Source organism: Labrus mixtus, chromosome 17 (genome assembly GCF_963584025.1).
Source record: "Labrus mixtus chromosome 17, fLabMix1.1, whole genome shotgun sequence".
Taxonomy (NCBI): Eukaryota; Metazoa; Chordata; class Actinopteri; order Labriformes; family Labridae; genus Labrus; species Labrus mixtus.
This window is the reverse complement of record NC_083628.1, coordinates 4,633,977-4,661,845: the sequence shown is the minus strand read 5'-3', so window position 1 is coordinate 4,661,845 and position 27,869 is coordinate 4,633,977. Positions and strand designations below refer to the sequence as shown.

Sequence of the window (27,869 nt, the reverse complement as noted above, 5' to 3'; positions counted from 1 at the left end):
AGACACACTCACTAAACAAATTGAAGAGCATCATAAACTGAGGCATGTGGTTGTTTTTCACGAAAGACCCTTTGTGTGTTAGAATACCATTTTTATAAATGTTTGTGATATTGCCCATGTGGTGTTGAGGTTTTTTTTTATTGTGACTTTCCCATGTTGTGTTATCTTGTCTTTTAATGTGTTTGTGATGGTGTTGGTCTGCTACCATTACCAGGTCTATCCTGTGTTCTTCGGATCTCAGTGGGAATTCCCGGTAAAATAAAGGTTAAAATAAATCCATTAAGGTTTTTGTCTGTGCTTTTCTTTGACAGAGAAAATAAACTTGTTCTATGAAATCAATCCGGGTGTAACAGCATAATTATTTAAAACTATCACAACAAAGAAGCACACTGGTTACAGATGCTTCTATAATGGTTTACAAATCCTTACAAATGCTTACCTAGTTAATCATGATTAATTAAGTTCTGAAATGAATGCATTCTTTTTTTTTTTAATAGCGATTAATCGCATGCTATTTTGTCCCTTTAGGTACACCGTAACAGTGCTGGTAAAGGACACTGCTGCATCTTTGAATGTCTCATTTCACTTTTGAAAAACACCTAGAGAGCTGATATACTGGTTATTTAGATCACTGATGAGTCAGTAATATCCACCTTATGACATCAAACATGTCACTTTTTACCATTGCTTTTAGCTGTTTTCATTTAGTCTTTGATTTGTAACGAGTTCCATTTTCCGTGGTTAAAAGTCACATCTTGTGCAAAATACACTTCACCATGTTTTTCAAACACTAATATGTGTCCCTAGTCCGTCTATAAATCCCCAATAATGAGAAAAGTCCATCCTCTCCGTCTTTTGGTCGCTCCACTTTTTAGAAAATGTGTGCTCAAACAGGCCGTTTGGAGATTTTCCCTTTATGACATCACAAAGGGCAGTAACCCCTCCCCCGGGTGGGTGACACTCCCACAGCTAGGTGTTTGTTCTGACCTCTGAGTCTGACTTCTGAGCGTAAACAATAGGGCACGGTGCAAGAAAGCCCGAGTCATCCAGGCCCACCAAGCCATTCCAGAGGGGGCGTGGTCGAACACAGCTCACTTACATTTAAAGCAACAGGCACAGAAACAGCCTGTTCTGAGCAGGGCTGAAATAAATGGGTTTATAGGCATGATCAAATACAGGATCAGAGTGGACCTTTAGTAAAAAAACAGTAAACTTGTTGAAAAGGAGCATAATATGTGACCTTTAAGTTCATGTCATTACCAGAAGGTCCTTACTTTTTTTTCAAAATAAAAGCAGGATTGAATTCAATCAGCAAGGAAAGTACTCTCAGTTTAAGACAGTACAAAAAAATAAAATAAAAGCCTAACGTTTATTTTTAAAAGTGAAATAATTAAATTTTAAAACATTAATTAAAACGCGACTAACTATTGAAATTTAGCGATGTACCATGCTTAAAGATTTTGGTCATCTGACAGCCCAACTATACATATAACAATAATTTGTCTCTGGTCATTTCAAATGACAACACTAACTTTATGCTGAAACAGGTTTTGCTCAAACAAAGAAACGTGAAACAACCAATAGTTTTTGAACTTTTTATTCATTCATGAAAAATACTTTTTATATATTTTGTTTTTTTTTTCCCCAGTGTTGTGCATTTTCACAGTTTTAAATATTTGCCAGAACTGACCCATTTTCAAGTATTGGTGTAAAAGTCAAAGCTGAACAACAGAACACAAACTGCTTTCACTATTCCAGTGCTTGATTCCAGAAAAACAAACCAAACAACATGAGAAACACACATGGTCGCTCATATTTTCTTTTGTGCTACATTAAGGGTTGTTTTGAAACCACCGGGTTGCATCGATTTAATTTTGGAAGGAAGGAGAACGGAGAAAGAGAGTCTTACTTTTCTTTTTAATTGTGTAAAATCAAGAAGTAAAAGCAGGAAAATGAAGGCAGGCGGTCCTGAGTGTGAGCTTTGGGATGTGTTATTAATTCAAAGAAAGGGATGGTGATTCACTGATGTCTACTTGAGGGGCGAATAACAACATAAAGATCTGAAGAAAACGATAGCAGCCCTCAGAAGAACTGTAATGGTGTGGGTTTAGGAGAAGAGGCGTTCACTCGCTTGGCACCACCCCTTAAAGAAGATAACACGACAAAAAAAAAACTTACAAATTTCAAGTATGACTTTCCATCTTAAATACCAATATGCTAACTCAATAAAATTATCAAAATATACTAAAAACAGGCCTGTTAGTTTTCAGTGCTCAGCAGTTTGGAAGCTTCTATAGTCACTAAGAATTTCCTACTGCATAGGTTTTGGCTTTGTCCAATTTTTGGCACTTTTGGCCTTCCATACAGCAAACAAACAAACTGCAATGTTGTTTTTCTGCGGCTTAGTTAGGAAGCACATATATTTTTAAAAGCTCTTCTTTTTGTCAACATAAAATACACATGATGAAAATCAGATGCACGCACAGAGAGAAGACAGAACCCCTATCCTCAAATAGCTGCTGATAATGCTGATAGGCATCTAATCAATGACGCCAACACTCCCATTTCGCTTTTAAATAACCACAACAACATAAAAGATACTTCCTGTTAACATCCGAGTGAACAAGTGTGTGTTTGTGCATATGGCTGCGTAGCTTGTGCATGTGTTCAGACGGGCCACGTGCAGAGCCTGACAAACGAGTTCACACTGCCAATGTGACACCGCTGTGACAATCAGATACCACGCCAGGCCCGCTCCTTTCACCCACCCTGGGGTGTTTGTGTGTGTGTGTGTGTGTGTATGTGAGGCCGAGCTCTGTCCCTGTTTCCTGACAAGGACGTTACCTTCCATAAACTGTGCATGAGCGAGAGGGGAAGAATCATGACTCAACAACAGTCCAAACGCATCAGTGGAACTCCCCCGTCCCGCCTAAATCCCTCAAATGGGATTTAACACACATGCTCACATGAACACACACGCATTGTGTGAGCCACTCGCTCCGCATGTCAAGGTTTAATTGCATTACTTTAAGTCTACCTTGAGTACTACAGGTGTCCATAGGTCATCACCAGACTCCACAAGGCAGTCTGCCGTGCCAAAATAACCACGTACTACGAACAGGTTGGCGCAGGGTCGTGGAGTTCAAAACATGAAACATCACTTTTGTTTGCGGTTGACATCCAAGTTGTGCTTGGCAAAATGTCAACGTTATTTCAAGCCGGCTTTAACGTCTAACTAGATTTTAAGATGTTGTCATGCCTTCATATTAATTACCCCACACGCCACTCAACTGTCACCCGAGTACGTTTTAGTACCCTGGGCGACTCTCCTCACACAAACATCTTGACCCCGACTTTTGCTATTTGACTTCGCTTAAACGTCACCTCTGACTCTAGCTAGCCCGGAGGTTAACACAGCACGCCGGAGCACAGTGAGGTCCATCTAGGGCATGTAAGTGTGTCACTGCAGATCTAATTATGATAGCAGTCCTCCGGTAGCCTTTCAACTTCTCCTTCTCCCTTCGCCCGGCTGTAACAAAGTAGAGGCTATCGTCGTTACACAACCGAACAGGATTGCTAATGTAGTCATGTGCATGTGTGTTATGTAGTTATTATGTGGTGGGGCGGCGGGGGGGGGGGGGGGGGGTGTAGCTGCTGGAATCAATTTGACAATATGAATTGATTTTTCAAGTCCAGTTAAAGCTCCTGTGAGGAATTGTTAGTTTGTGTCGATTTTCGAGACACCTGTCGACAAAGGCATCCCTCTTGTCTCTCCGCTGATTCGTCTTGTATCTGTGTATTATAGCCTAGTGTTTTTTCCTACACAAATACTGCTCACACATACACATACTGCCTCTTGTAGCAGTCAACTGTAACCTACCACTTAGCAAGAATTAAGCCGTGGAAAAAGGATGCATGTTTATGACTTCATCTGACGCCTACCCCCCCCCCCCCCCCCCCGCAGCCGTTTCAAGCATGAACAACAACTGTATAGAAAAGATCATTCCTGTCGCTGATGGCCTCTTTTGCTTTTGTAGCTCATAAAGAGGCATACAAATTGATTTCAGTCCGTTTAAAAAATAGCTAAAAGAAAATCCTCACTTGAGCTTTAAAATTTGTGACAATCTACATTTGTCTGCAGAGTTGTTAGCGTGCTAATTCTGCACAGTTAAATTTAACGTTATAATTTCACTGCAAACTCTATCATACTTTAAAAACTGATGGTTTTTTTTGGGGGGGGGGGAATGTTTGCCATATTGACGAGAATTAGAGGAGAATATTGATATAACTGTCATTGCTGCATGCGTAAGGTAAAGACGCAGCCATAGAGCGGTTAGCATAGCGTAGCCTAGCTAAAGACTGGGAACAATATCCGGTGAAGCAAACAGTTGTCATTTCAACTACTTTGTTTTGGTATGGATTCAAAAAAAAAGTGATATTAGTAAGCTTTACAGAAGCTTTTAGACATTTTCTGTGTCCACCAGCTTCTTCCAGTCTTGCTAGGCTAAGCTAACTGCTGGCTGTGGTTTCATATTTAGCACTGAGAGTGGCATTAACCTCCTCATGTGCAAGAAAGCAAACAGAAAGATGAACTAGTAGTTAATGTAGTTAAGTCCAGGTTTAAAAAAAAATGAGCCAAAATCAAAGTAGTGCTGAGTTTTTAACAATATGAAATGAAACTCTGCCTGAACGGAGTTTAATGGATAAATGATGGACAGTTAAAAGCGAGAAACAGCCGCAGCTTCCTTTGAAAATACATGCTCGGGTTAAGCTTGAAGGCAGATTTTTTTTCTTTGATAGGAGCCCATGAGCAGAAACCTAGTGGGAATACTGAACTTGCGAGATGTCTGCTGCTTCTTTAATAAAAGGGGAGTTTTTAAAAAAAGACTTTTCTGAAAGTATTTGTACGTAAATAACTTATCAGCCGAATTTCTCTTTCTCATGATCGTGAGATGAATAGCGTGTTCGAAAAGTTTCAGTTTACCGGCCTTCTCAAGGATTTAACAGTTTAACCTCGTTCATCATCGGTGTTTAGCTGAGCAGAGCTGTTTATTTATGCATGTTTGTGTCTTACATTTGCTGGCGGTGTAATAAAGGGAGACAGGCCCCACATTTCTGCAGCGAGAGCTACAACTGGCAAAGAGCGGAAGTGGGTCATCTATATGCCAACCGAGCAGCCGGGATCAAACTTGCATGCCTCCTCTGCTCTGCTTTTCAGCCTCGACAACAGACACAAATAACACGAAAAGAAAGGAGATGGGGAAGGCAGGGGGGGGGGAGAGGAGAAACACGGGTGTAGAGGAAGATTACAAATGACTGTTAACATGAGCGACAAACATGTAACAATCTTAATAAATATGGAAAGAAAAGGGATGGTGTTGATTGAAGGGAAGGCAACAAAAATCAATGCAATGCGTCAAAGATTGTTGGAAGAATGGAGAAGAAAATAATTTAGAGTTCAGCAGATAACCTGCTGTATTTATTCTCCAGATATTTACTCTCTGAATGCATATTAATCAAAGTATTGATTATTCCAGAAACGCAAACACTGAGTCATTCACAGTGGCTTTGACGAGGAGGCGAGACGGGATGAATGAAAAGAAAAAACAGAGGATGGAGAATTGAAAATGGGGCCCTGAGATGAAATGATTAACTGCAAGGAAATCTTGTTCTCGGATGTTGAATGCTCTAACTGCCTGTCGACCAATTATAACAAAAAAACGAGGAGTACCTTTTATTCCTTTTTGCGTTTGTTGTTATTGTTTTTCAGTTGCACAATGCACTTGAAACACTGTTAGTTAGCTCGGTTGTACAGCAGTGGAGCTAGTTGTACTCTCAAGATGCTACATCTGTCACGTTGGCTGCTGAACCTAAAAGCCTGTATGTCATCGTTTGTGTCTTCTTCTGTGGTGTTGTTCCTGTCCTAAACCCACACATACCAGCACCAACGGTCTGGAGGACACGGAACAATTGAGCAAAATACTGCATTGCACTTGGTTTAAGGCTAATAAGTTTGCAGTGGAAAGCGATGTAAACTTAAGGCAGCATGGATTGAATGTCTTGCATGTGTTTTAAAAAAAAAAAAAAAAAAGTACTAAAATCTAGTATGTCACCCAATACAATTTGTCATGTGTAGCACAGGACGAAATCAACAATATAATTCAATGCACTCTCCCAGCCTATAAATAAAAAAACACAATTGGTATTCATACACAAAGTTTGTGCATGTCCGTGTATGTCCCATGTTTGCAGACATGGTCATGGACATGTAAATACTTAAATAAACGTAAATCCATCCACACTAACAAAACCCCAAAAAAACACGTAGCCTATGCGGCCCAAAATATATAAAACTGAAATAAAAAACAAAGAAATTCTCTGGTTTTTCATTTTTGCAATAGTTTCATTTAGCACAGTGCGACCCGACCCGGTTTGAAGGTAGAATGGTTGCAGTTTGTTCACTCCAGTTTAAAGTAAAAGCCCTCAACTTGAAGGGTTTTTTGTTTTTTTGTTTTTTTTCTCCAGCTGTTCTTCTCAGAGCTTGGTTCTTTGTCTCCGCCCATGCTTCCTTTCTTCAGTTGTTTTAAACATAAAAGAGAAGAATATCGAGGCCAAAAGGAGGGAAGAAGGTCAAAAAGCTGGTGACGAGCAGGAACAAAATAAAGACAACAACAAAAATAAAGAGATGATACTGTTAAGGTATCCAAGGCCAGTCTGGTCAGTGAAACAGGTCAGTATTTGGGTGGGATGACCACCACGGGGTCACCATTCTTTGGCCGCCACATCAGCACCTGGGCATCATTGGCGTTAGGCTTGACCATGGCGTTAGAGGGGATGGGCTCGTTCTTTCCCAGGATCTGAGGCTGCTCCTGGGCCACGGGCTCATTCAGGACAGCCCTTTCCCCCAGAGGATTCTCCGGGTCCACTTGTATGTGTAGCCGCATCCTCCAGCGAATTGTCTGAAGAACGAGTGTCTCTGACGTGGCCTGGTTGATCGCCACCAGCCAGGTCGTAAAGCTCTGGTCGCGGCGGATGCTGCTAAGCTGAGGCACATTGCTGTCGCTGACGGGCACGCCCCAGGTCACGCTGGGGTAGAAATTGTCGTTCATGCTAACAGTGAACTTGCTGTCCTTCTTGGTGGGGCCGACGACGGTGCAGGTCTCCGTGGTGTTGCCGTACCAAGGGTAGTTGACCCCGTCTGAGTCACTGATGGCCTGGATTTTCCCATCCCGGAGGTCGGGGAGCTCCCAACTTGACCTGAAAGTTGAAAGGAGACACACGTCAAGCTTTACATTTAGATGGGGCTTAATTACAACTTTGTTTTTTTTTTGATTGTAACTTTTGGCCATTTTCAACTTTTGCACTCCAGAAATATTCTAGAAAATTTTCAGGCAGTTTGCCCCTGAAATTTTCTCTGAGTTGCTTCTTCCAACATGTCCCTCACAGCTGGAAGTTTTCCCTGTCGGAGAAGGAGAATTTGAAGGTCTCAGGAGGCAAGACATGACGTACAAAGGACAATGCCAAGGTTGTGGATGAGCACCAAAGTCTGCCAATCTGATGGAAGATTTTTTGTCTTTATATTACTGCTACGTGGATGTATTCTCAGTACCAACAAACAAGTGAAAAGAACATGCTGAGGAGCAGAAAAGACAATGAAGCAGCTTCATTACTTGCAGAAAGAACGCACCGGTCCTGCACCAGCCACATGACATAAAAGTCATTACCCCTCCCAATGGATTGCCGACAGTTTCCCTGAATATTTCCTGCTGCGTTCACACGTCGACTAGGCCCTACTTCTTTTGGAAATTTTGCTCGAAAGCTAGCAGCAAAAATTCTAGATTAGTCAGTTTTCGGTCGATTGCATTCACACATGCAGCTTTCCAAGAAAATTGCTGTAAATTTTCAGGAATTTTGTTCATGTGGAAAAAGGACTATTCTTTCCTTGGTCTTAGGCTGAGAAGAGTTGTTGGAGGTATAACTCAAGTCTGCTAGTGAAAGGTTGCGTAATGTTGTCTTGTTGCACAGAAGGACAATGTATGCACAAGAAGGGGTTAACTTTAAGCAGTACAGGAAGTTTTATGTAAACTGAGATGGATGTTTCCAATTGGCAGTTTGGGGTCATAATTTTACTTTGCTTTTTCTTCCAAATAAGTTGAGCTTTTCCACCCGCCGTGCTCTTTTCTCTTCTTATCTGATCATTTCTAAGACTGATAAGAAATCAGCAGAAAATCATAAAAATAATACCAAAGTTGGGACAAACCACAACTTGAATCTTGTGCTCTAAACCAATCCAAAAATTCCTCGTGTTGAAAGCCTTCACTGTCTAATCCTTTCTGTGTAGAGAATTAGCATCTCATTAGTCTAGTGACGCTTCCTTTCACAGAGGGATCACAGTTGGATCTTTCCACCAATTTTCTAACTGTAGGGTAGAAATACAATAGAACAGTAAAATATTGTGACACGCACAGTAGGTGACCCTAAAACTTAAGTGACTTGATACCTCCACTGTGTCCAGTTATTGATTTTCCACGCACAGCAGGAACAAGATTACCTTTCATTCCCTGTGACTGAGGATCAGCAGGACTGACGAGATAACAGTGTGATCACCCGACACATGACTTCCTGGCTGCTTGGCCTGGCCTCACATTGTGATTTATGTATTCACCCAGGGGGGAGAGGAGATTAGCATGTCGGGCATGATAATAGCTGGCCCGTGTGAGACTGTGTGTGTGTGTGTGTGTGTCTGTGTGTGCCACCGGGCTCTTGTGTGTGTCCATTTCTGTTGGAAAAAAAATCACTTAATCCTCTCAGCTGGTCCAAAACAATTTGCAGCAATTTTCCATTTTGTCATGACCTCAGACAACTCCAATATCAAAATACCAAAACATTACAACAAGTGAATTTAAATATCTCTTTCTTATTTGTGAGCACATGAAATTGAGCCAATGAAAATGCTTGTTTGTTTGACAGGCAATATGAGACCTGGTCCTGTACATGCAAAACTCCTGCCAAAACTGATAATTATCTAAAAGTAACAGATAAACAGTCAAAGTGGAAAGCTGATGAACACTTATCCGAAACCAATATACAAGAGGATTCAACAGTGTGTGTGTGTGTGTGTGTGCAAAAGCACATTAAGCATATGAGACAGCACACAGAGAAAGATAAGGAGTCATCTAGCCTCAAATTAATATCTAACATTAACGAGAGTGTATTCATTTAAAACCGCCTAACAGCTTTTCAATTAATTGGTTAGCTGTTTAGTTATCTTTAAAGTAATGGCTGTATTTCTAAAAAGAACATAAAATGATGAATAACGTAATAAGTGGAATTTGCAAACTAAAAGAAACAGTAGTATAAAAAGCTAGAAGTAATGGATAAACGGTTGAAACTATAAGCTAACGGGCAAATAGCTCAGTAGAAATAGCTTGTTCATAGACGAAAAGCGGCCCCTTTGGATACACGGCTAAAGTAGATATAGTGGAAAGTGTTAAAGAGTTAGCTAAAAGTTGATGAACGGTTACAGTCGTTAGCTAAAATATAACAATTAACAGCAGATGAAAGGGGACGTTTTAATGGAAAGCTAAAAGTGAAAACCAGTTGGCTTGATTGTAACTGATAAATGGTTACAGTTGTGAGCTAAAAGCTACCAATAAACAGTTGGCTAAGGAAAAGGGATAATTATTTACGGTAAATAGCTGTAAAAGTGAGACACTGTTAGCTAAAAGAAATATGAAACAACGTCCAGTTTCCATGCAGAATAATTGAACACGTTTGCAACATGACTGGTGATGTTGATCATATGAGTTTAAAAAAAAGTTGGAAATGAACACAGTAGCAAATGGTTGCAGTTTCTTGTTCATCTATGACTTGAAACCTGAAGTTTTTATCAGCCCCTTGGTCGACATGTCAAAACTGAAAGCTCTTTATCAAAGGTTAAAAAAAACATTATCATCTGGGCCAAAATTCATCAAGTCTCTCTCAAGTTTTACACATTACAGTACAGAAACCCTAGCAGCTCTCAACACATCCAAAAGACATCTTTATCTTTCTTACATCATATTCTGAAGATTGCGTCAACTTTTCTGAAGTAAAGAAGTGTCAGACAAAGACAAAACTAAAAAAAATAGAAATGGATTTCAAGACCTGAAATTCACAAAACTTCATCAGCGAGTAAAAAGAAGTTTTGAAAGCTGTCAACACTACTTCGCACATGGCATCACTGAGAATATTTTAGCAAAGTGGAGACAGCTCATTTCCTGTTTACGCCACTGACTGTGCCGCCTCATTAATGTGCATAAGTTTGCATCTTTTAACGAGACATTATAAAGGCATTCAGAAGACGCTTAATTTCACAGATGGTGAAGATTGGGTCAACTTTGTAGGGAAATGGAAGTGATGAAATACGCATCCAAGGGAGTAATTAAACCAATTACAGGATGCTTGTGTCTCCACCTTTAAGTGTGTGTGTGTGTGTGTGTGTGTGTGTGTGTGTGTGTGTGTGTGTGTGTGTGTGTGTGTGTGTGTGTGTGTGTGTGTGCGTCTGCATGAGGCTATAATTGAGTATTTGGTTAAATAACTGCCTAGGAAGTCAGCTTTATCACTTACAGACTACCAAATACTCCATCAATAATTTTGACTTGTCTTTTATTTTAGGACACATTACTCATCATATTTTCATGACAGACGTGTTTCTCTGACGTACTCAGTGTAGGACGCTCAAAGGCGTTTTAATAGCCTACTGTAGCCTTCTGCTGTAATCCAGGTCTGCAAATTAGGAATAGGAAATCTGACAAATCTTCAGAAATGTCCCGCTCATCAGTTGATCAGTAACTGTAGACGATGGATAATAAAAAACTGGAAGTGACAGAGCATGAATCAAGCTACTTGTTCAAAGCTAACTTAACTGTTGGCTAGCTTACATTACTGTTAGCTAATAATGTATGAAAAGGCCATGTTAGCTAGACATTTTTTGGATGCTTAAGTTAACTATTAGCTTACAGTAGCTCAAGTGTTATCAGAAATGTTGCTTTAGATTGAAATAGGTACTAACTAGCTAAAAGAAATGTTAGCTGGGGCGCTGGTGGCGCAGTGGTTAGTGCGCGCGCCCCATGTATGGAGGCTGTCGTCAAGCGGGCGGCCCGGGTCCACTTCCCACCTGTGGCTTCTTTCCCGCATGTCATTCCCCCAATCTCTCTCTCCCTGATTTCCGACACTATCCACTGTCCTATCTCTCCATTAAAGGCACAAAAAGCCCCCCCCCCAAAAAAAGAAATGTTAGCTTACCAGTAGAAAGTTAGCCAGGAATTGGTTGAATGCTTAATTTAGCTGATGTAGCCCTATATATTTTCCCGCTTTATTGTCATTTTGCTTGCTGTTAAGCAGTAAATTTGCCTAATTGTTAAGAAATGTCTACTTCTATATAAAGTGCAGACTCAGACAGTAGTACAGCATTTTAGCATCCAAAGCTGAATTTGTGATGAAATTAAAAAAGTTGTATTTTTAATGTGATGAATAGCCATACATTTGGTTAGTAGATTTGCAACTGATACATTTGTCTTTCAGTTTTTGCTCCACTGTTGTGGCAGTTTTTCATTCGATCATGTAGACGAACACATTAGACGTCTTGTTTGTGTGTTTGCTCACACTCCTCACATACAAGCCTGAACCTACAAAACCGTATCTTCTAAAAAGGAGAGTACAGCAGACCAGAGTAAGGAGGAGAGGAGAGTCGACGAATGTGTCCAGAATCCCAAACACATCATCGAAAAAGCCAACTGAGAAATCATCCTCATTACCGTCCTCAGCTGTTCTGTCCAATTACAGCACGCTGAAGCTTTATTGCCATCAAAGAAACTACTTAGTATGAGAATCTCAGTGAGAGCAGACTCATCCCTCGCATCCTAAGAGGGATTTTAAAAAAAAAAACGAGCACTGAGAATTGTGGCCTTGGCTGTGGTTGTCAAGTTTTATGACTTTAATATATGAACATATAAAAGAACAATTTTTTGGAGCGCATGAGCTACAGGGGTTGAAAAATTAATGAAAACACTGCATGAGCAGGGGATTTGCCTCCTGCAAAGGTGGGTCGGCGCATTCCAACACCCCTATATATTGTGCTATAGAGCCTATATATAAAGGTATCAGTTACATCACTGCTGGTTAGATCCAGCTTTTGATTCTTCTTTGTTGGTGTGCTGTGTAGTAAGCATATTTTAAGTGATTTTTGACATATACTGAGAGCTACTTTTTTCCACTTTCAGATTTTTGGTTTGTAAAATGGGGGAAATTCTGCTTTATGTTTAAAAGAAAAAAAGGTGAGGTGTTAAATGTGTCTTCCTTCCTGTATACAATCAAACATCACTATCTAAAAATAACTTGACAGAGGAGCATGGCAATTAAACTTCAGCTCGATAAATCAATAAGTATTTCACAACCTCCAGTATAAATTGTAGCCAGAATGAAAGAGGGAATAACTGTAAATGCAGCACACACATTGCATTGATCTTACTGGACTTTTGAAGAGTGTCGTCTCATTGTCCCTCTCACAAACACACACAAACACACATGCATGGCCATACCCGGGGTGGGGGTGTCAGGGAGGGAGCAGTGCCTCTAATCTTAGGCATGCAGCACTCACACATCCTCAGCTGCAAGTGTCTGCAGATAAAGAATATTCTGAGTACATGACAGCTTGTGGTTTCCCACTACAGGATGAAAATGAACATTCAACCAATACATCTCTCATACGGTCACATACTCTCTAAGCCCGACAACAAGAGCAAAACCTGCTATCACTCTACGTCTTTAGAATGATTACTTAATGCTGAATTACCACATGCATGTCCTGTTTTTAACTGCTGTTTCAAAATATCTGTATATCGACAAGTGGAAGGTTCTAAAAGGTCAGCGCGATTATTTCCCATCACAGTGTCCTATTCTCAAATCTGTCAGGTCCTGAAGTACTTTGTAGCATGCAGGCACACAGCCACATACCCTCATACTGCAGATAACCGAGCTACCGGTTGAATATCAAAGTGCACACACACACACACACACACACAGACAAGTCAAGTTATTTTACCTTTTTAAGAAATCCTTTCCCCCTCCTGCCCAATACAGATGTAGATATTAGGAGTGCACTGCACGCTGTGCAATAAAAGATGCAGCCATACAGAAAGTTTCACTACTTAAAAACTTCCACTGGAGAATATTTTTTTAGCAGTATTTGCATTTCAAAAAACAGGAAGAAGAGCAGTTTCACAATTCAGGCCATGAAAATACATTGAAATACCCTCTTCGGCTCATTTCAAGGGTTTTAGAATATACGTGCTAAATAAGATATGGGTGTCTCTCTGGATCTGAAATTTCTTCTTCTCAGATGGAAATTAGTTGATTGTGGAATTTGTGACCTATATTCTTACATTTTTGAAACATACTTGTTGTTTTGATGGGAAAGTGCTTCTTCTTCAAAACTGTCTTGAGTGCTTTCATGTTTCAATCAAATAATGCACAAAGTGTGCTCATATACAAAATAACCAAACCAGAGCTAGAACCATTATTAACTGAATGATGACAGACAATCAGGAGGAATCTATCGACAATTATTTTGAGCATCAATTTAACTGTTTGGTCATTTTTCAAGAAGAAAATTTGAGAAATTGCTGCACCTCTTCTAAAGTTCAAGCCTTTTTAGATTTCTTGTTGTTTGTCATGAATGATTGTCAAAAACAAAAGACAAAATGGGAATTGTTTCTGCTTTTTTTTCCTCCTTATATATGCAAAGCAGTGCTGTTGTTTCTGTGTAAAATGATTAGTTACTGACACATGATGCATGAAGAAGATGGCCTCACACAAGACCTTTAAAAGCTGTATGTCACAGTAAACAACTTTTGATACTTACATCCCTTTGGTTCCATACGTGTTGTAGAACTCCATGTGGTTACAGGCTTGGATCCAGCCGATGGTCCATGTCTCTTTGCTGGCAACTGGCGGCACCAGGACCCGGGCGCAGGCTCGGAAGTGCGGTGTCCGGTAGCGCAGGACCACACTGGATGACTCGTCGATGCTGGTGGGGTTGGGGTCGATGGAACTGTTCACCTCCAGGACGATGATACTGTCTCGGAAACTCTTGGGCTTACACCTGATACTCTGGATGCAGCCCATTGCATTAAATAGCAACACAATCCACAGTAACGTCCCGAGGTCTGGGGGAGAAGAAAGACGCATGGAAACAGCAAGAAAATTACCTCAGTTGAAAGCCCATCATAGTGTCCCAAGAAAAAAAAAACTGAAAGGTGTTTATTTATAGCAGACTGTCTCGTAAAAAGCCATGCACCTTTTGATCAAAAATAAAAATACTTTCACAAAAGACGAGGAAGAAGAGCCTAGAGAAGCTTTACATCTGTAGAGCGCATGCTTTCCGGTGCGTAAAAAGCAACTTCATCAAAGAAGCGCAGGTACAATACAATTCCTGATCCGTGCCATGATGTTTCCATGCTGTCAAGTTAGGTCATCGCCACATAAATGCGATGTATCTTGACCTGTGGGCAACGTGTATCCATTGGAAAAGGTGTGCGTAAAAGTTCTGGGTAATTATTGGCTGAATAATTTACAGAGGAAACTACTGTTACACCTGGGCGTCAGGTTCTGTTTTGCGTCATTAAAAAAAAAATACCCCAGGACTAACTGACGTCTGCAACTCTTATGTCCAGATGGTGACAAAAGTCATGATCACAAATTGCTCTGGACAGGGGCACGCGGACGGCTAAAAACAGCAAACGGCAGCTCAGATGTGAAAGCTCACACTTAATGTGCAGCAAGCCCGTTTAATCCGCCGTGGCCCCAATTCCTCACAATCAAAAGTGTAATTTGACGATTTAAGAGCGTTACACACTGAACGTGCGGATTAAAGGCTCATGCAGTGCAAGTGCATGAATTGTAGTCTATTTTTAGCGGACCAAAAAACAACATGCACTAAAAAAAAAAACAGAAGTCTACCTAAAAAAAAAAACAAATTCACAGCAGGGCGAGATCCTGGAGAAGAAAAAAAATTCAGAGTGAACGGGTTTGCTCACAGTTGCTCGGTCAGAGAGGTAATTCCGTTATCTCCAGCACGCCGGCTCCCGTTATTCCTCCGCTACAGCTGCAACTGTGTCTCACCGTCCCGCAGAGAGAGGTAGCATGTCCGAGAGCGCCGATCTCTACTCGAGTTTGAAATGGAGCAGCGCCGCAACATCCAGAGGACACCGCCGGGTCAACTTCAGCACCCATCTCAGCATATCCATTCTTTTTTTTTTTAATTTTTGAAAATAAATAAAAACATGTTGACGTCTCCGGGGTGGGAGAAGTGTCCGCTCTGTCACATAGTTCGACAGACAAGTCGGAGGTTCCTGTCTGCGCTCGGGAGGCTGCTCAGCCTAGATTCTTGCCCGAGCTGTCATTTCTCCGTGCTCGTCCCATCGCTGCCACGGCAGGTTCACCCCCGCTACGGATTGGTCTCTCTCAGCTGCCTGAGAAGCAGCTTTATAAGTCTCTGTGAGACGACACTTCCGCTCCGAGCTACAGGCATGCTGGGATATGTAGGCGTTGTGGTGTCACTAGCACAAGCTAAGCTGCAGTGAGGGTCCCCGCTTGATTCTTGTGAAATAACACCCATTGAAGAGGATTTTATTATTTATTTTAAATAGTGAAAATACAATTTAAACAAGATAGTACCTTTATTATTTAGTAAGTATTCCAATTTTAATATTTTAGCTGTTCATCTCGCATCTTTAATATTGACAAGGGTTAATTACATTTTGTACACTGCCCTTTAATTTTATACACTTTTTTTTATTTGAGTACTATTACTAATAATAAAAATAAAAAGAAGGAGAAGGAAGATGATGATATTTCATCTCATCATCTATTAAACAGTAAAGTGGAGCCGATACCAAACCAATAACCTACAATACAACATGATACTTTATTGTCCCTTTGGGGTAATTTGTCTCAGACAGACTCAACAATAATGCTCAACTAAAAAAAAATTAAAAGCAAACAACAATCCCCTTTGTAAAAACATAAACACATGCCTATTCAAATAACAATAACATAGACTACATATTACAGGTTACTCATATTGCACAAGATCCACATAAAAACAATAATCAGTAAAAAAAAAAGAAAAAGAAAAAAAGCTATGATTTCATATTCCTCTCTCCAAGATAAATAACTTGTTAGTTTTTTTTTGTAGGTTCTGGTTTCTGGTTTGTTTTTTTTATTTACACTTGCCTTGCCTACATATTATTCAACTTGTGTATATGTGGAACTGGTAGGCCTATATGTTTTTGTATGATTGCTATTTATGTACTATTTAATTTTCTCTTGTAACTGCAGGACACTATAATTTCAATTAGCGGACATTAAAGTCTAACTGAAATTGATCAGATTGTTTTTACAGTGTAAAATCATCTATAATACCAATAAAGTCCTCTAGGATTCAGTATTTTAAAGCACCTCTGAGTCTGGGTGGTTGACTAGTTGATGGTGATAAGTTAGCAACTTTAATATGGTCTGGTCTCATATTGGTTCTGGTTTGTTTCTTTCTGTTGTCGCCATGTCAAGTGAAAAGCTTCTCCTTGTAGTCACCGATTGTTTGTTACACATCATTTGTTATTTTTTTTAATCTACATTAACAAATTAATTTAGAAAATGTTCCCCTTGTGTCCGCCGGTCTGAACATCCACTCCTGTCCTGTCTGTGTCTGTTTAAGCACCTTGGAGAACTCCGCTCCACGCGAGAGCTCACCGCAGAGCAGGAATCAGGATCGTGCGTAAATTACGTCAAATCCGGAAGAAAGCAAATGCTGCACTGGACGGGGCTGCGCTGTCTTCACCCTTTGTTGACTATCCCAGTCGACTGTTAACTGTTTACGGCTTTGCCTGTATCACTTTAACGGATTTATCTTTCGTCACTGCCAGCACATCAGAGGTGTTATGGAGGATTTAGATCAACTTTGAGATTCGGATTCGTCCTTCGTCTGGGTAAGATGAAAAACGCCGTGTGTTACGCATTTCTTACAACATTTGTCCTGCTTGTTTGTCGCGCAGTAAAGCAGCTGTGCTTGTGCCATGCTTTGCGTAACAACATGTTGTTATTTTATCTCCATGCTGTAGATCTTGTTTCGCTGGATTTGCCGAGGCTAATGCCATTCAATACAGCGGCTCACGGTATAAACAGCATGGCCATCGCACATTCCAGTGGGTCTAAATATATCTATTAAGGCCAGAAGAAGGGGGAGGACTGGAGAAGGAGTTGAGGGGGGGGGGGACATTTCACTGTCGTGGTGTATTCGCACCACTTGAACCGTCTTCCGGAGTATCACAGGGGAGAACTTGGCTCTATACAAACATGCCCTCTGGTTACAATGTGAGATCCCGGGCTCGGGAGAGGAACAGCGTCCTGGGAAGACCTGAGTTCATGTCCCTGAACCAGCCGCCCCCCCGCGCAGGCTCCAGCTCCAGCACCGGCGGCGGCAACAACAGCGGCGGCGGCGGGCAGGGGCCGGGCCCGGGCCCCTCCGAGACCCGCGGGAGCGCAAGACGACCGGGTCAGATCAAGCATCAGACCAGCCAGCCGACTGAGGACCCCGTCGACAACGGCAGCAAGGACAGAAGAGAGTCAGGCAAAATGCCCGAGGAGGACTGCATGCTGCTCAATCCTTCCTTCAAGGGGATCGCGAAGAACTCCCTCCTCGCCATCGACATCTGTCTGTCCAAGCGCATGGGGGTCTGCGCCTACACGTCCTCCTCGCGGGGGGGCTGCCGCTCCATGGTGGCCCTGTTGGCGCTCACGGGGCATGGCATCACGTGGATTATTGGCACTATTGTGTGCCTCACGAGGAGTAACACTCTGGCCGGGCAAGAGGTCCTGGTCAACCTGCTGCTCGGTAAATGTCACAACAACACTCTGCACATATCTTAGCAGCGGGTTCAATACCCACAATGCACCACGAAGGAGGATGACTACTTTTAACCTAACACACATTGGCTGTGTCCAAAAAAACCCTCACACTATTCATACTGTGTTCTTATGAAATATGACGTCACAATAATGAGTAAATCCAAATTCCTAGTATGCAAGAAGTCACCGGCTGTGAACTAGATGGGTCAGATTTTTCTTTTTTAAAGCAGATACAGGAGCTCACTTTTCATACTCAACTGCTCCACAATGCATTGCAGCTCTTCAGTCTGTCCAGCCATCCAACGAACAGCACACAAATACAAATAACTGTACTGTAAGGTTGTGTCCAAAAACCACAAACTAACATACTGCCATACTCAAACTGTATTTACTGCATTCTGCCTTCTAATCCGACCATTAGCGACATACTTTACTGGATACCTGACTTATTTCCTGTCTGAGCTACGTGGGATGAGATAGTATGTAGGATTCAACAACATACATATTTAACTTTCATTTAACAGCATGTACAATGTTTTAGAGAATGTTTAATCTCAATTTTATGCAACTAGTTGGCTGGCTGGTGAGCGGAGGGCCGCAATGCATTTTGGGGCAGTTAAGTATGGACAGTGTGATCCTATTTTAGACTTTTCTGTCCATTTAGTTTCCATCGATGCATTCCTCACATGCACAAAGTGTCATACTTTGATTAAGATACTACATACTCAATGTGACGTCATATTTAGTATGAAAGCATGCAGTTTCGAACAGTTTCGCCTATAACACATTTTACATGTGGTAAAATAATATTCTAACACGTAATGAAGTTGTGTATATTGTTGTTAAAGGAGCAATGTGTAAGATATCTACTGAATTTGATCTTAAAATGACGTCATCAGACATTAAGGAAACAAACATAAGCAGGTTTTTTTTTTGTAAAATGTCACATTCCCATCTCATTTTAACAGTCAAATTTGTCCCTCATTTTGAGTATTTGTTGTGGGAAATGTAAGAAAAGGGCTGTCTGACACCTACCCTGCTGCAGAGGTTTCACCCTTAAAACATTACAATATAGAAATAACCAATCTTCTTCCTGATGGCCTCGGTTGCTTTTATAGGTCATATAGTGGTGTTAGTATTCATTTCAGTCGGTTTAATTTACCACTAAAAGTTCCTCGCAGTAGCTTTAAAGAGTCCTGACATAAGTCCACCATGAGTAAGATATTGGCAGCAATAGAAAGGAAAAACTTCAATCTAACAGGCAGAACCAGACTCACTGGTCGATAGCCGTCTACCGCCACTGTAGATAGATGGGTATGTAGATGTAGAAACACTGTACTGTGTTTTAAAGCAGGTGCACATGCGCGCGCACTTACACAGTCTGGACCCCAAAAAAACAGATCATGCACCAAAAAGTAGTTGAAATCTCCCGGCTGTAGCTGCCATGAACTCCGATTAGAAGCTAGTAAATCCCTGGATTTAGCACACTGTTGTATTGTGTTTGCGACGCTGTTCAGCCTTGAGGATTTGGTCATTATTTGTAGATCCAGGATCATTGGTAGCCTATTTAAGTCCGTCTGGAGAAAATCTGCAGGAGCACTGAGCTGTGGGCGGGGGGGGGGGAGACTTGTAGTTAATAGTGACTGAAATTCTGTTGTGTTTTCATTTAACAGGAAAGTAATCAGCCTCGACTGGCCCGTCAGCGCTGGTTTCATTCAGTCCAGCACCATTAGAATATGAGCCATGCAGTGTAGAAACACTTCCCTTAAAATGTTTTTAGAAAACCGAGTTTATTCACACAATGGCTTGTACTGTCTAAAAGACTACTGAGCATGCCTGAGACTCCACAGCCAGACCTTGGTTGTGCAGAGGATGTTCCCTTCCTTATCGAGCGCAGTGTACTGTTTGGTTTTAGACTTCTGTGAATCTCGCTTAGTGCACTTTTCAAAGAAAACATGTTTACTTCACATCATGCACAATTCATTAATTCAGAAGGGAACGATATAGACATCTGGTAGATGCTCAAGGCATAAAATGGTGCAAAAACATCCCGGTCCTGTTTGCACTTTTTGTAACCTCTGCATGAAGGAGGTCCTTTCAGAATAGTTTACTCACAAACATGTACTCTGTTTCAATATTTTATCGTTTGAAACTGGAGTGCCACAACGTTTTAAGCATAAAAATGTGGTGAAACAGACTTGCATGAAACCCCTTTAGAGCTTCACCAACTTTCCCCTAAAAGTTTATACTTGATATGTTAATGGAAGATTTTCAAATCATGTCACATCAGTGAAAGCAGAGCTGGTTAAAAGCCGCTTCTTGTACATTCTGTGCGATACAAACACATTATTGCAACAACGTCCATGCCATTACTTTCCCCACTTGTGCAAGGATAAACGAGGCACAGCCTTGTGTGAAACGCCAAACTACTTTGTACTGTTGTTGAGACCTCAGGGAGGGTTCGAGGCCATGCTCACACAGCTGTTGTCTTTGATTAATCTTTCATCATGCTCCGTGGAGCACACGGATAACTCAGTATCTCCAGTTTTATTACCTGTGTGCAGCTCTTCACTTTCGGTTAGTAAAAGATTCCACAACACCGCAATCTTTAATGCACCTTTTATCACTTATCATGTCCTTATTTACATTTTTCTAGATAGATTATGTTGCTGTTTTGGTGTGAAAGGAGTTGCTGCTAGTATAGGGACAAAACCAGAGGAAATAATGTCCCTGCCTCTAGAACACTCCTTAGCTCAAATATATTTTTTGGCTATTTTTGCCTGTATTAGATAGGACAGCTGAAGAGACACAGGGAATGCTGGGAGGTGAGAGAGGGGGTCAACACCTTTTTAAGTCAATTAAAAGTCCAGCTGTAGTAGCATTTATAGGATTCTATAAATTTAAGGGCATGTTGACTCCCTCTGGAATTTGACCACAGAAGAAATATCATAAACATCTTAGCTTGGTATTATCAGACACAATGGGCATTATGGGATTTCCTCACAATGCAAGTGGATCTGCGGCAGCCGCACCAATTATCTGACCACACCTGTTGGACTTTCCATCCTCAATATAGCAATTTTCCCCCCTGAACAAATCCGTGTCCAGCACTGTGGAGTGTTTGACTTCTCTAAACAGGTTTTGTGTCGTTGATAACTGCGCCCTGACCAACTTAGGAGCTCAATTCAAGCATGTTATTGCACCGTGCTAACTGTCCCGACAATGTGTCACAACCAAGAAGACGGAAAAAGTTGTATTTTACAGAAAAAAAAACTGGGGGTAAAAATTAAAATTAAAATCGTGGCTCATCTTTCGCCTCCCTATTGTATTTTTTTTTTTTTTAGACAGGACAGCTGAGAGAGACAGGAAATGTTGGGAGTAGAGAGTGGGGGCCGACGTGCCGCAAAGGGCCAAGGTCGGACTCGAACCCACAGCCGCTGCGCTGAGGACTATAGGCTGTGTATATGGTGCACGTGTCATAACCGCTAGGCTATTAGCGCCCCCTCCCTGTAGTATATTTAACACGAGAGGTCGCCATATTTCACTACATCTCACCAGATTCCTATCCAGCCCTTTTGAAGTCCTTTGGCATTTAGTTGTCGTTCTTTTCCCCCAGTAAACAAGACACTGATGTCCTTCACATGTCTTTAAGAAGCTCAGCAGAAAGTTCAAACATTGCGCCCCATGGGACAGGGTGTGTGCGACCAGAATTAGCAGGAAGTTTATACAGCCTATATTTCAGAACTACTTTAGGCGAAGGGCTGGTTGAGCTCGTGCAACATGGCAGACTTGAACAGAAGTTGGAGAAGGCAGTGGTTGGGATATATTTGGAAAAGCTATGGTGCTATAAAAAGGCTTCTGTAAATGTCTGGTATGTGTACTCAAAGCAAGTGCTACCAGTATTGTATGCCTTATTGGTTATTCTTGGTCACCAAGATATCTGTTTACATGGGAACAACAGTTGTTTTCTACTTCACAGTATATGTGAAGATTAATATTATAATTGTTCCAATGGGGCAGTTCGTTGATCTTGTAGGTTATTAATCTATTTTTTAATTAAATTACCATTATGATTTCTGACATTGTTCACAGATTAGCCAGACTAGGCTGTATTTGGGCATGAAAGTTGCTTGGAGCTAAATGTTAACATCAACATGCTAACATACTGTAAACTACAATGCGGACATGCTGATCTCTTTTAATATATACTGTAGCTCTCCAGAGAAATTCAAGCCTCCCAGTTTCTGACTCCATCCACTGTCCTGTCTCTAAAATAAAGGCTTAAAAAGCCCAAGAAGTTGTTGTTTTCAAAACCTTTTACTTTTTAATACCAGGTGTTTTAAACCAATATGCTCCCTGTCATTGAATCCGTCCTCCAGGAACATCAACCCTCAACGTGGCCCCTCAGGTCAATTTTTACATATCAACTAAATGGAAACATGAAGAAAACATGACAAAATCTTCCATGAAATCATGAAAACCAGAAATATGTCCTTAATAATATTTGATCACTGGTATATGTTGAGTTAAATTTGAGACATAATTGACTGTAATCGTTTTTTGTATACTACAATTTGGCCCTCTGGCAGTGAGAATTAATTGAATGTGGCCCCTTGCTGTGACCAAAGTTGCCCATCCCTGGACTAGAGTCATTGAAAGAAAGTCAGTGAAGGAGAAGTGTTACCTCGGCACAGAGCATGTTTGAAAGTCCGTGTTATATCCATTTTGGGTGACATCTTCGTCGCTGTCAGGTCGATTGGATTTGTTTATTTCCCTGTTCCCGGCGGGTCAGCTGATCCTTGGAGTCAGGAGATGCCGGTCGCAATGGAGCAAAGCCCAACTCTGACTTAAACCTACTGACTGACTTAAAAACTTCGGTACCGTGAGTACCTGCTGTGTCTTTTGTTTCTTTGTGTTTTGATTGTCGCACCGCTGGTTTTCTTTTGAGTTTCTTTCCTTTTGAGTTTATTTCCTTATTTGTTTTCGTGGCCCGCGGTAAAACCCGGAGCAGAGTTTTTGTTTTATAGTTTGAACATTGGACTGAACTGTGGGTTGTGGGTATACCGGAGCAGACTTTTGAACTTTGCTTTAGAAACACAGACTGTGAAACGCACACACACATTGTGCTCATTCATTGTGTTTGCAGCGTGGTTGATACATGATAACATATATATATTTGAAAGCGCATTGCTGTTTTGTTTGATTGTTTTGTGGCTCTTATGTCATATTTTGTGCAGGTTGACTATTTTTTGTTTGCATTTCATTTTTATTTGTCAGACTTCACTCTGACTGGCACCCCAAATTCAAACCTTGTCAAACCCACTACAGATTGTACAATAGTACTGAAGTTTTAGAAAAAACTTTAGATCTTACACACATATTTGTAACTAAAAGCTTCCACAAACTAAAGAGAGGACACTGTCTTGATCACACATACAGGGCGGCAACGTTTCCGTACCCAGAAATTGCCGTTGTATCGCAATATTATATTGTTGTGCAATCCCGACGGCGTGGGGAAGTTTGTTGGAAAGTTTTGGCGATGAACAGCATGGGATTACCCAACGTTGGGTGCCTAGGACTTACATTTGTATTGCCATGGATTTGAAACAGATACCAGTATCACAGCCTGAAGGAAAGCTTCTGAAGCACATGGTCAATTAAGGAGGTTTAATGTGGTGCAAACAGACTGACGTTTCGACACGGACAGCAGGTGTCTTCCTTCAGAGTCCACAGGGAACGATGTGTGAATGGCTACTTTAAAAAGTCATTGACAGTCTCAGTGAGGCATATTCATTACGTCACTCATACAGCTCATATGATACCACAATAAAAGCTACAAAGACAGCACAATAAACATCTCAGAATACAAATCAAGGGAAACAAGAAAATGTATTTCTTCATTAAGACCGTCTGGCTCATTGGTGTTCAGTGTAAATATCAAGGAAGCTTCTCTGCGGAGGAGTTTAGTAATAATGTCACCGCCTCTTCATAATGGGGAGATTCCCTCGAGCCACCAAAATTTGAGAGAAGCCTCTTAACCACATTTTGCCTGATCTTAATGTCGTGCCATTGCATAAGCTTGGTTTTCTGTGAGAATGGCATTCTTGTATTTAGCTATTTTGACTTTTAGGGGAAGCTTGATTTGACCCAATTTGATATGAATCAAATAAAATCTATATTATTTAACTGGTATCAAATCAAAGTTTAAAATTCTGCTTTGTGACAAAGTGGTTGACAAACAGGCAGATTACTCCCCTCTGAAAGACGTTGATAGAATAGAATAGAATTACTTTATTGATCCCAAACTGGGAAATTGTGGTGTTACAGCAGCAGGTTGTCCAAACACACAATATGAGTAAAAAACACAATATTAGCAAATTTAAACACAATATAATATTAAATACAAAGTAAATAAGCACTAAAAAATATCAAAACTAAGAATGAGAATATATACAACCAGGATTTAACTAAGCATTACTAGTCTTAAATAGGAAGATTAAATATGGAAGATTGAATGTAAATGTGCAAAAACAGAGTCGTAGATGGTTATAAATAGTTTTCTCTAGATAGATGTCCTCGACTTGAGATGTAAAGTTAACCAATATTTCAGAAAAAAAAAACACAGATTTGAAAAAAAAAAGCCCCAAACAGAAAATGAACTTGTGTAGCGGAACATCTTCTGTTGTCCATCTTCAATATTTTCACAAATGTTTGGATACATCGAAAGGTCGCGTAGATTAAGTTAGAACAAGATCAACATCCGGCAGCTACGTCAGTAAAATGCTGTTTTGATGTGTCAGTATTTATAACTTTATAATGATAAATGAATGTTACTTTTCACCTGCATATTGAGAACTATCATGTTAATACTTCAAATATATTTAAAACATTTGCTTTCCGCATTGGTTCTACATTCACTGATACTGATCTGAATCCCTTCTTTCCTGACAGCCCTCATTTTTGACGTCATAACCGTGGCCGGAGTTCAGAGACTGGTGAAGCGCAGGGGGCCCTGGGAGATGATGCCGGGCTTCATGGACTGCGTCGCCATGGACACCTACTCCTTCCCCGCCGCTCACGCGAGCCGGGCGGCCATGGTGTCCAAGTTCCTGCTGTCCCACTTGGTCCTGGCGGTGCCGCTCCGCATCCTGCTGGTGCTGTGGGCCTTCCTGGTGGGCATGTCCCGGGTGCTGCTGGGAAAACACCACCTCACTGATATGGTGTGTGGCTTCGCACTGGGCCTGCTCCACTTCAGCTTGATGGAGACGGTGTGGCTCTCGTCAAGCATGTGTCAGACTCTGATTTCCATTAGCACGCTCAGCTGGAGCCCCTTTTTCTGAGGCTTTTCCTATAAGGCTATGCTAGCACACAAGGCTGATTTGATACACTAACTCTGCTATGGAAGGGTCTTGTAAGGATATTTTTGAATTGCAGGTTCTGATAAAGAGGAGCCTTAATATTCGGAGTAGGACGCTGGCTTGCATGTTACATCAAAGACAGGCAGGTCGAATGATTGTAAAGACCTCCAAAATGCTGCATAAATCTTACTTTCTTCAATCAACTCTATTAACACGTTTACTGCTCTTTTATTTCAACAAAGTACTGAAGAAGAAATTAGCTGCAAAACTGGCAATGATGTGAAAAAAAAAAGTATATTGCATTTTATGACCATGCCTCATCTTGGCCTCTCTGGACATGTTCAGATTTGTTCAGCTTGCCTTTAACATAACACTCTATAATGCTGCGTTCATGTGCTCATCAGACGGTCCCAGTTTCAGAGGTGGGAAGTCGTTCATCCAACTTCAGTGTGTCCGCGTAGTTTCAGTTCGGAAAGTCGGGGATGTTGTTTGTTACAACGGTAAAAAAAAAAAAAAAAACAGCGTGGATTGCCGCAAAGAAGATGTGAGGAATGTCTCTGTTACGAGTGACATTTGAGCAAAACGTTGATGTGCAAATATGTGAATTATTAAAAAAGTATCTTAACGTTAACAAAAACAGATTTTGGCCTCAATGTGATGACGATTAGACGTCAAGTCGGCAAGTTGGGGACATAATTCTTTGCTGAGTTTACTAGCAGGCATTCACGTGCATTTTACAACTCGGAAAGTCGTTTTTTTCCAATGCTTCCGACGTCCTATGAATGCACCATAGCAGTTAAAAGCAGGGTTGATTATTTTCTCCAGAAACACTTTTGAAGATTTTGGTTGAAATTGTCTTCAGGTCCTGACAGAAATGAATAACTCGTGCTCTGAAAAAAGGAACAAAAAAATCTGGCGTCTGTAGCAGTTGTAAGGATGTAGAAACTTCAACCAATGTCTGCCACGAGGTACCAATCTGATGAACCAATCACGCGCCTCCCTGCTCGTTCTCTACCCCTCGTGTGCTCTAGCCCACATTCAAAGCGCGTCACAGATGACGGAGTTTATACTGTGAGTTCACTTACCGCTGAATGAGACATGAGACGACGTAGTTTCTACACAATGCAAGCGATGAGCTGAGGTCCGCTTCTGGAGCAACGGCGGTGAGGGGGCGTGGCTTTTGAGGGAGCACAGAGGGGAGGGGGTGCAGACGGAGCACTGAGGGAATGCTACTTTCAAAATCATGCTTGTTTTTCCAAAATTACCAACCCTGCCTTTAACAAACGATTTAACGTTTCAAATCATTTCACGTGTAATCATTACTATACATCACAAGGAAACACTTTGTTTAATCATCTTACTCGTTTGATTTGTGGCTAAATGCTCTGTGTGGTATTGAATTGAATTGTATTATTACTCACATCACTGGGGTTTCCACTCTTAATCATATAAATCATGTAGGTAAGCTATAAAGCTATTTTTGCTTCTTCTTAAAGTGGCATTGAATGGGCGGTAAGGCGACCTCAACCCGTCTTGACATCTTCCATTTAGTCTCCTGTATTCCTGTAATCTTGTACAGTACGCAGACTGATACTGTTAATCCTAAACTGAACCGCTTTCTGTTCACCAAATTCTCTCTCTCTCTCGTGTGTGTGCCTCTTCCTCTTTAGCCTTCTTTCTACTTCCTCCTCCTCTGATCACTCTTCCTCTTTTCTCACGCTTATCTTGTTATTTTTGAATTATCGTGCTTTTATTTGAAACTCTTACAGTAAGACACGTTGAAAAACACTGAACAGAGTTTGGTGCCTGAGACTGTAATAATGGATGTAACACTAAAATAAATCACGTGATTGTTTTCCTACCTGGCATGACTACCACGTTTCTGATGGAGAAACTGTTCTTTTTCAAAACATGGACTTGTTTCTGATGCTGCTGAATTGCTGGATGCCCGTGTAAAGAAATGTTGCACTTGCACAGAATTTGATATTTTTCTTAAATGCTTAAATATAATTTTCATTAATGTGCTTTTATTCTTTTTATTGGTTATTCTTCTGTTCAGAGCTTTGATATCAGGCGGTTGCAGTCTGTACATTTGCTGTACAGATGCGTAGGATTCTCAGTGAAGTTTATTCTTTCTGTGGCCCATAAAACAACTAAACGATCTGTGGAGGTGTGTGTGTGTGTGTGTGTGTGTGTGTGTGTGTGTGTGTGTGTGTGTGTGTGTGTGTGTGTGTGTGTGTGTGTGTGTGTGTGTGTGTGTGTGTGTGTGTGTGTGTGTGTGTGTGTGTGTGTGTGTGTGTGTGTGTGTGTGTGTGTGTGTGTGTGTGTGTGTGTGTGTGTGTGTGTGTGTGTGTGAAAAAATGTAACATTTATTTGTGTGTGTTTTTTTTGTTAAAGTTCACTTGAATTCAATCTTGTGGCACCGCTATTGAGGTGCGTTGGTTTGGTGTGTAAATACAATTTGTGTACATTAGTTTACTTTTATTATTAACAGGAATCTGTACATCGTGTTTTTACTCTGTTGTTCCATCTCATTAATAAAAGTTGAGTTGGGCTGTCAGTAAA

The 27,869-nt window shown here is 41.0% G+C and overlaps 3 protein-coding genes across 5 annotated transcripts in view; 2 read left to right on the top strand and 1 right to left on the bottom strand.

The window, feature by feature from the left end:
* The window catches only part of LOC132992056 (transmembrane protein 250), a 131,890-nt gene that overhangs the window by 99,766 nt on the left and 4,255 nt on the right, over window positions 1–27,869 (top strand). The window lies entirely within an intron of this gene.
* On the bottom strand, window positions 1,582–26,953 carry fam78ab (family with sequence similarity 78 member Ab). 3 transcript variants are annotated; one of them, XM_061061828.1, is made up of 3 exons: window positions 26,390–26,953; window positions 13,904–14,207; window positions 1,582–7,257 (listed from the first exon to the last, which is right to left on the bottom strand). In XM_061061828.1, the coding sequence occupies exons 1-3, from the start codon at window positions 26,547–26,549 to the stop codon at window positions 6,732–6,734; spliced, it is 990 nt and encodes a 329-aa protein (XP_060917811.1). In that variant the 5' UTR covers window positions 26,550–26,953; the 3' UTR covers window positions 1,582–6,731. The 3 variants fall into 3 exon arrangements, with proteins under 3 accessions (XP_060917811.1, XP_060917813.1, XP_060917814.1); XM_061061830.1 differs by lacking the exon at window positions 26,390–26,953 and adding an exon at window positions 22,631–22,752; XM_061061831.1 differs by lacking the exon at window positions 26,390–26,953 and adding an exon at window positions 15,078–15,627.
* Window positions 16,764–27,869, top strand: LOC132992505 (inactive phospholipid phosphatase 7). The gene is made up of 3 exons (XM_061061832.1): window positions 16,764–17,027; window positions 17,160–17,932; window positions 24,898–27,869. The coding sequence occupies exons 2-3, from the start codon at window positions 17,395–17,397 to the stop codon at window positions 25,284–25,286; spliced, it is 927 nt and encodes a 308-aa protein (XP_060917815.1). The 5' UTR covers window positions 16,764–17,027; window positions 17,160–17,394; the 3' UTR covers window positions 25,287–27,869.

Excerpts from the sequence above, each read along its gene's own strand:
- LOC132992505 (XM_061061832.1), top strand. The coding sequence starts at position 17,395 with ATGCCCTCTGGTTACAATGTGAGATCCCGGGCTCGGGAGAGGAACAGC. Across the intron at positions 17,933-24,897 it reads CCTGGTCAACCTGCTGCTCG|CCCTCATTTTTGACGTCATA; the intron begins GTAAATGTCACA and ends CTTTCCTGACAG.
- fam78ab (XM_061061828.1), bottom strand. The coding sequence starts at position 26,549 with ATGATTTTGAAAGTAGCATTCCCTCAGTGCTCCGTCTGCACCCCCTCC. Across the intron at positions 14,208-26,389 it reads GTCTCATGTCTCATTCAGCG|ACCTCGGGACGTTACTGTGG; the intron begins GTAAGTGAACTC and ends CTTCTCCCCCAG. Across the intron at positions 7,258-13,903 it reads ACGTATGGAACCAAAGGGAT|GTCAAGTTGGGAGCTCCCCG; the intron begins GTAAGTATCAAA and ends TTCAACTTTCAG.